The 8,417-nt window shown below is 52.2% G+C and overlaps 1 protein-coding gene across 2 annotated transcripts in view; it reads right to left on the bottom strand.

Annotated features, from left to right (window-relative positions):
- The window catches only part of fam20b (FAM20B glycosaminoglycan xylosylkinase), a 9,478-nt gene extending 2,285 nt beyond the window's left edge, over nt 1-7,193 (bottom strand). Inside the window, exons 1-6 of one of the 2 annotated variants that reach the window (XM_069680199.1) lie at nt 7,081-7,193; nt 5,991-6,293; nt 5,509-5,756; nt 5,344-5,430; nt 1,512-1,621; nt 1-23 (exon numbers count right to left, since the gene is read on the bottom strand). The exon at nt 1-23 is cut by the window's left edge and continues 149 nt beyond it. In XM_069680199.1, coding sequence (XP_069536300.1) covers nt 1-23; nt 1,512-1,621; nt 5,344-5,430; nt 5,509-5,756; nt 5,991-6,119 — 597 coding nt within the window. In that variant the 5' untranslated portion in view covers nt 6,120-6,293; nt 7,081-7,193. The remainder of the gene's footprint in view (nt 24-1,511; nt 1,622-5,343; nt 5,431-5,508; nt 5,757-5,990; nt 6,294-7,080) is intronic. The other variant, XM_069680200.1, reaches the window with a different exon arrangement.
- Between the last annotated feature and the right edge of the window lie 1,224 nt (nt 7,194-8,417).

Below are 8,417 nucleotides of genomic sequence, written 5' to 3'. Positions count from 1 at the left end.
CCCATAGAAACAGGAGTTGTTACCTGCAGGGACGAGGAGGAGGAATAGGAGGAGGTAAAGGAGGAGGAGGAGGAGGAGGAGGAGGAGGAGGAGAAATGACTGTCAGTCTCAGAGAGATGAGACAGGTGTCAACGTGGCACTGTTACATGGTACCCCCAGGATTCTTCAACTTAAATTTAAGACTTTTTAAGACCACTTCCTGTGAAATTTAAGACCAACCTTTTCTGGCATGCATATGAATGAAATAATGCAATATAATGCTGTCAGAACTGAGATATTGGCGCTTGCCTCTGGCGAGTGGCCGCACATGCTACGTGTTTAGCGCTCTTCATATGAGAGTCCAAGGCCAACTGTCCCATCTTTCCGAGCTTGAAACGCTTACGGCACAAACTGCATTGAGCTTCCCATTCATTACCCGGTACAGGCTGAACCCAGTTGTATTTATGTAGCCACAACGGATTGAACCGGCACTTCCCCATAGCATCTTTGACTGAAGCGGCGCGAACAATAACTTCACTGCTGTAAAGCGTGCAGGGTGTGCGCATCATGCATCATGTAAGTAAGAGAGGGAAAATAAGACTTTTGAGAACGACATTTAAGACCTGTGAACAAAATTCAAGACCTTTTCAAGGCCTTAATTTACGATTATTAAATTTAAGACTTTTTCAAGTTTTTAAGACCCCGCGGGTACCATGTGTTAGCAGTGATCACATTAAACACACACCTCCAAAAGACACACAATTATCACACACACACACACACACACACACACACACACACACACACACACACACAGGATCATCACTGGATCAGCTGTCAGTCAGGTGAAGCCTACTGTAGGCCTATTCATTCTAATGAAACACACAGTTTAACAGCACCTGTTAAACAAACACCTGCACATGAACAACAGGCTGCGTTCCCGCTTAGAACCATACACACCTTTTTTACTGGCACATGCTTCAAGCTATTTATTCTTTATTTGCATTTATAGTGAGCCGACTGATCATCTGATTATAATTACTTAGTAAATACTTTTATGGACTCATAAACTATAGAAAGGTTTCAGGAAAATAACGAGTGAAAGACTTGTGTGGAGGCCGCTCTCGTGTTTCCTCGCTCCTCCAAGCACACATGAGACGGTCCTCAATATGGCAGGTCCAGAACTAATTCCACTTCAAGCGAGGAAACATCGAATTAGAGACCTGACATCCAGCCATCTCTTCTTCTATGGTTTAATCGTCGGCTTGTATTGATTCCTTAATGACAAACATCCTGAAGCCAACAGGATGAGACTGTATCACACCCTTACACACAGGACCTACAGGTGCTGCTCTGTCTGTGTGCCCACTGAGAGTGAGACAGGTAACAGAGGCCGAGAGGGAACAGGAAGAGAGGACAGACAGGTAACAGAGGCCGAGAGGGAACAGGAAGAGAGGACAGACAGGTAACAGAGGCCGAGAGGGAACAGGAAGAGAGGACAGACAGGTACAGTGTCACTCAGACAAACTGACCCTGCATGAGGAAGGTGCTCAGCAGCTGGTCAGTGGCCACAGGTTTGATCTCCGTCCGCAGGTTCACAAACCTCCCCACCACTAGAGGCGCTCTCCTGAAGCCCAGGATCCTGCAGAGCACACAGAGCAGGATCACTACAGACTCAAGTGACAGATTCTGCATTAATAAAGAAGGTTCTGGTTTCTGTTTGTAGTCGGGTAACATTGACCGATCACCATCAGCAGGCGACTGTAACACCATCCCTTCTTATTAATCTCTATAAACAGACGATAGCATGCTAACAGCTAACAATCTGCTCTTAGACGTCGTCTCTCAACTCCAACTCCATCCCCACTCTAAAGTTTCAGTTGGACTGTAAACAACGCAACTCAGGGAGATGGAAGTCTGACAGGAAGTCTTTTATCGCTGTGGCTGGTGCTCCCAGAGGAGACATCGCCGTCAGAGGATAAACAGTAATCCTGCTCCATAATCCAAGTACAGTACTTCCTGTGCGGGCGGAGCCTCACAGAGTGACTTCCTGGTGTGTGATGTCGTCGTCTCTCTCTGTGTAACCTCTCTAACCTGTGATCTGAGGTGTGTGTGAACCTGCAGATTAAACTCAGCCTGACTGTAACTTCACACACACATCATTCTCTGTCAGTGGAGTGAACCTGTCTCAGGTAGGGGTGGGACCTGTCTCAGGCAGGTGTGGGACCTGTCTCAGGTAGGGGTGGGACCTGTCTCAGGTAGGTGTGGGACCTGTCTCAGGTAGGTGTGGGACCTGTCTCAGGTAGGTGTGGGACCTGTCTAAGGTAGGGGTGGGACCTGTCTCAGGTAGGGGTGGGACCTGTCTCAGGTAAGGGTGGGACCTGTCTCAGGTAGGTGTGGGACCTGTCTCAGGTAAGGGTGGGACCTGTCTCAGGTAGGGGTGGGACCTGTCTCAGGTAGGTGTGGGACCTGTCTCAGGTAGGTGTGGGACCTTTCTCAGGTAGGTGTGGGACCTGTCTCAGGTAGGGATGGGACCTGTCTCAGGTAGGTGTGGGACCTGTCTAAGGTAAGGGTGGGACCTGTCTCAGGTAGGGGTGGGACCTGTCTCAGGTAGGTGTGGGACCTGTCTCAGGTAGGTGTGGGACCTGTCTCAGGTAGGTGTGGGACCTGTCTAAGGTAGGGGTGGGACCTGTCTCAGGTAGGGGTGGGACCTGTCTCAGGTAAGGGTGGGACCTGTCTCAGGTAGGTGTGGGACCTGTCTCAGGTAAGGGTGGGACCTGTCTCAGGTAGGGGTGGGACCTGTCTCAGGTAGGTGTGGGACCTGTCTCAGGTAGGTGTGGGACCTTTCTCAGGTAGGTGTGGGACCTGTCTCAGGTAGGGATGGGACCTGTCTCAGGTAGGTGTGGGACCTGTCTAAGGTAAGGGTGGGACCTGTCTCAGGTAGGTGTGAGACCTTTCTCAGGTAGGTGTGGGACCTGTCTCAGGTAGGGGTGGGACCTGTCTCAGGTAGGTGTGGGACCTGTCTAAGGTAAGGGTGGGACCTGTCTCAGGTAGGTGTGGGACCTTTCTCAGGTAGGTGTGGGACCTGTCTCAGGTAGGGGTGGGACCTGTCTAAGGTAAGGGTGGGACCTGTCTCAGGTAAGTGTGGGACCTGTCTCAGGTAGGTGTGGGACCTGTCTCAGGTAAGTGTGGGACCTGTCTCAGGTAGGTGTGGGACCTTTCTCAGGTAGGTGTGGGACCTGTCTCAGGTAGGGGTGGGACCTGTCTCAGGTAAGGGTGGGACCTGTCTCAGGTAGGGGTGGGACCAGTCTCAGGTAAGTGTGGGACCTGTCTCAGGTAAGGGTGGGACCTGTCTCAGGTAGGGGTGGGACCTGTCTCAGGTAGGTGTGGGACCTGTCTAAGGTAAGGGTGGGACCTGTCTCAGGTAGGGGTGGGACCTGTCTCAGGTAGCGGTGGGACCTGTCTAAGGTTAGGGTGGGACCTGTCTCAGGTAGGTGTGGGACCTGTCTCAGGTAGGGGTGGGACCTGTCTCAGGTAGGTGTGGGACCTTTCTCAGGTAGGTGTGGGACCTGTCTCAGGTAGGGGTGGGACCTGTCTCAGGTAAGTGTGGGACCTGTCTCAGGTAGGTGTGGGACCTGTCTCAGGTAGGTGTGGGACCTGTCTAAGGTAAGGGTGGGACCTGTCTCAGGTAGGGGTGGGACCTGTCTCAGGTAAGTGTGGGACCTGTCTCAGGTAGGTGTGGGACCTGTCTAAGGTAAGGGTGGGACCTGTCTCAGGTAGGGGTGGGACCTGTCTCAGGTAGGGGTGGGACCAGTCTCAGGTAAGTGTGGGACCTGTCTCAGGTAAGGGTGGGACCTGTCTCAGGTAGGGGTGGGACCTGTCTCAGGTAGGTGTGGGACCTTTCTCAGGTAGGTGTGGGACCTGTCTCAGGTAGGGGTGGGACCTGTCTCAGGTAAGGGTGGGACCTGTCTCAGGTAAGGGTGGGACCTGTCTCAGGTAGGTGTGGGACCTGTCTCAGGTAGGTGTGGGACCTGTCTAAGGTAAGGGTGGGACCTGTCTCAGGTAGGGGTGGGACCTGTCTCAGGTAGGGATGGGACCTGTCTCAGGTAGGTGTGGGACCTGTCTAAGGTAAGGGTGGGACCTGTCTCAGGTAGGTGTGAGACCTTTCTCAGGTAGGTGTGGGACCTGTCTCAGGTAGGGGTGGGACCTGTCTCAGGTAGGTGTGGGACCTGTCTAAGGTAAGGGTGGGACCTGTCTCAGGTAGGTGTGGGACCTTTCTCAGGTAGGTGTGGGACCTGTCTCAGGTAGGGGTGGGACCTGTCTAAGGTAAGGGTGGGACCTGTCTCAGGTAAGTGTGGGACCTGTCTCAGGTAGGTGTGGGACCTGTCTCAGGTAAGTGTGGGACCTGTCTCAGGTAGGTGTGGGACCTTTCTCAGGTAGGTGTGGGACCTGTCTCAGGTAGGGGTGGGACCTGTCTCAGGTAGGTGTGGGACCTGTCTCAGGTAAGGGTGGGACCTGTCTCAGGTAGGGGTGGGACCAGTCTCAGGTAAGTGTGGGACCTGTCTCAGGTAAGGGTGGGACCTGTCTCAGGTAGGGGTGGGACCTGTCTCAGGTAAGTGTGGGACCTGTCTCAGGTAGGTGTGGGACCTGTCTCAGGTAGGTGTGGGACCTGTCTAAGGTAAGGGTGGGACCTGTCTCAGGTAGGGGTGGGACCTGTCTCAGGTAAGTGTGGGACCTGTCTCAGGTAGGTGTGGGACCTGTCTAAGGTAAGGGTGGGACCTGTCTCAGGTAGGGGTGGGACCTGTCTCAGGTAGGGGTGGGACCAGTCTCAGGTAAGTGTGGGACCTGTCTCAGGTAAGGGTGGGACCTGTCTCAGGTAGGGGTGGGACCTGTCTCAGGTAGGTGTGGGACCTTTCTCAGGTAGGTGTGGGACCTGTCTCAGGTAGGGGTGGGACCTGTCTCAGGTAAGGGTGGGACCTGTCTCAGGTAAGTGTGGGACCTGTCTCAGGTAGGTGTGGGACCTGTCTCAGGTAGGTGTGGGACCTGTCTAAGGTAAGGGTGGGACCTGTCTCAGGTAGGGGTGGGACCTGTCTCAGGTAAGTGTGGGACCTGTCTCAGGTAGGTGTGGGACCTGTCTAAGGTAAGGGTGGGACCTGTCTAAGGTAAGGGTGGGACCTGTCTCAGGTAGGGGTGGGACCTGTCTCAGGTAGGTGTGGGAGCTGTCTCAGGTTGTGTTTTGGTCTCTCAGAGGACGCTGAAGCCTGCCCCACCACATCCTGCAAACCACGACCATCCAGGTGATTTTAGGGAGTGCCCACTAACACAGGTTGCCTGTCAGACACTGTAATGATGATGTGTACACACCTGTCCAGGTGAAAAGCAGCCACCTCTGCATTGTGTCTGTCGTAGCCTGCGTAAGGTTCACCCTCCACCACGTAGTCTCTGTTATACCTGAGAGACAGAAACAGGTGAATCACTCATCACATGAACCCATGAACCCATGAACACATGAACACTGACTGGTCTGACCTCTTGGGTTTGAAGACGACCTTTTGACCCCCGTCCAGCACCAACAGTGCCTTCAGCTGCGTGCCCTTGTAGCCCACATCAGCACGCTCTATCCGGGCCGAGCTGAGGGAGGTGAGCACCGCCGCCAGCTCGGGGGTCTCCTCGGGGTACACCTCCCTCGGACCCACCCACTGACTCGCTATCTCCCATGGAGACTGCAGGGTGTGGGTGAGGTGAGCCCCCCGGGACAGAGAGAGGCCAGCCTCCATCTGCAGAAGGGGACAAAGACACACACACACACAATGATACTGAGGTAGGTACATGACACAGCTCTCCTGCAGCAAGTCACTGCTCCCTGCACCATGTAAAGCACCTGATGTGATGACATCATCAACAGACACACATTGTGATGATGTCACTGTCTGATTGATAATGAACAAAATTATTGTATACTCTGACTGATGGTGGCGATTGCTAATGGTGGCAGCTTATTGGATGCTGACCTTGCGGAAGGCTCGGAAGTCCCGGCGGCTGGCGGCGGAGCCCTCGCCTCCGTCCAACAGGAAGATCTTGGCGAGGCCGAGCAGGAGGAGCACGGCACACAGCACCACAACGCGCTGTTTGAGCTTCATCTCCCCCCTCCTCACCCGACGCTGTGTGTGATCCCCCTCACCCCTGATACATGGCCCCTACGGCTCCCTGTCACCCGCACACCCACCTGCCCCGTCAGACACACTGAGGGGCAGAGCTACAATGTGAGCAGACAGGAAGTCACCTGGAAGGAGAGAAACAGAAAGGAGGGAGGGCTGAGAGGGAGAAGGAGAGAGAGATGAACAGTGTTGTGTCAATAATTGTCAGTTCCTCTCTCGTTGCTCCCCTCAGGCAGACGATGACCCAGAACTGCAGCTCAGCTGGAGCCTGTCCAACATGAGGATCCATCAGACTGTGGACAAAACAAGAGCTGAGCTGCGTTTAACGTCATGTGTCAGGTAGATAATATCACACCTGCCTGTCTACCTGTCTGTCTGCAGGGGGAGGAGAGGGACATGTAGTCCTGCTAGGTGCAGAGGGGGTCAGATGAGGTTGCAGTCCTCTACACTGACAGTCTAACGTCGCTATAGAGGTGACGTTCCCCATGTCACATGCTTAAACAGGTAACATTACTAACCTGAGGCTCTCACTGCAACACTAATACAGCCGCTATTATGATAAAGATAAAGGGTAATCATTAGCATGCTAACAGCTACATGAAGCTGCTGTGTGTTCTCTGTACAGTCTGTGGCCACGCAGGCAGCCTCCTCTTCAAACAAACGCTCTTTCATTAAGAGCTGTCTGCTATAACAGCAGCTAACAGCTAACAGCTAACAGCTGGCAAACAGACCGAACACAGACCAATACGTCCCTCTGACGTCACTTTAACCTGTACGGTGAATAATGCTGCTTTCTTTTCCTCCTCAGGTCGGTGTTTCTCTGACAATAGACTGCAATCTAAACCACAGAGCTAATTAGCTGCTTAGCAGACCGCTGTACACCTTATAGCTAGCTGGCTACATTAACTAGCTATCGTGATGTTGTCTGTTTTCACGGGCTTACCTGATGAGCATACAGCGCACACAGAGACTCCTCCACCTGTGAACAGTCCTCAGGTGGTGTAGACGTGAATAACAATCCGTCCTGCTAATAGTCCCGGAGCTTCATCTCCTACTCCGCCCGTTTCCTCTCCGGCCTGCCGCGTCCACTTCCGAAACACCTTCTTCTGCTGCGGCTGCTGCAGTCGGCCACCAGGGAGCAGCAGAGCACCGCGAGGGCGTCATTACAGAACTACAACAGCGAGCAAGAGGACAGAAGAACCCTGTACCGACCGTAGACTCTATATAAACATTTATAATGATAACATTAGAAGCTGCCTCCTGCCGAACACAGGGTCAGGTGAAACATTATGTTCACCTGTCATCATGGCAGAGAGTCTTTTCCTCTATTGATAAATACTTTCTTACATTTCTTACATTAAGAATACTCAGGGAATGATGTCACGTGGCATGCTCTACATTCAAACGGTCGGGAACCACCAGCTCAGTGTCCTACATGGATTTCAGAGTGTAGACAGTACATACTGACCCTGGTGTCACAATAAGGCCCTGAAAACAAAGTTAGATCTGCTGTTTGTTTAAGTGAATAATTAATGCTGTAAATGTTTAATTTGTCTGCAATTCATAAGAGGTGAGCCAATTAGATAGTGTTTCTGCTTCCTGTTTAAACCACAGACTGCTGACTGGCTGCAGTATAGCTCATAAAGCCCGCCTCCTCCATGTTAACAGATGGGACATGAGTCAAACTATAAAATCAAAATACACGTCAAATTCATTGCTGCTCATTGTGTTATTACTGCAGCTGCTGACGCTACATTAAACATTAAGACTGACTGACGCAATGAACCAACAGGTACTGCAGGTGTTTGTCCTCAGGTGTTTGTTTGCAGGTGTTTGTTCGCAGGTGTTTGTTTGCAGGTGTTTGGTCAGGATCTACATGTTGAAGAAATATATGTTGAAGTGTAATGAAAAGACGAGAAAGACGTGAAAATGTTTCAGCTGTTAGTCGCTCCTGAGACAGGTAGAAAGTACTGATCCATGTGATGTCATAAACACTCTATGACACGCGCACACACACACACACTCAGCAGCTCTGACTGCACAAAGAGGCGGAGCCTGAGGTAGAGTAAAAAAGGGTAGAGTGTTTATTGGTTCTGAGCGCATCACTCAGCAGTGAGGTCACAGCGCTCGCCATACGCAGAAATCACACACACACACACACACACACACACAGAGCAAGGTACAGGGCAGAGGTCAAAGGTCACCTGAATGAAGGGTGTGAATGATGGTAAACAGAGAATGAAGGTCATTCACACTGATTCTGTTTTTCCAGAGGATCAC

This window comes from Semicossyphus pulcher, unplaced genomic scaffold, assembly GCF_022749685.1.
Source record: "Semicossyphus pulcher isolate SPU_LCO1_2020_fin unplaced genomic scaffold, fSemPul1.0.p SCAF_4, whole genome shotgun sequence".
NCBI lineage: Eukaryota > Metazoa > Chordata > Actinopteri > Labriformes > Labridae > Semicossyphus > Semicossyphus pulcher.
The sequence above is the reverse complement of the archived record's forward strand: the minus strand, read 5'-3'. Positions and strand labels throughout refer to the sequence as shown.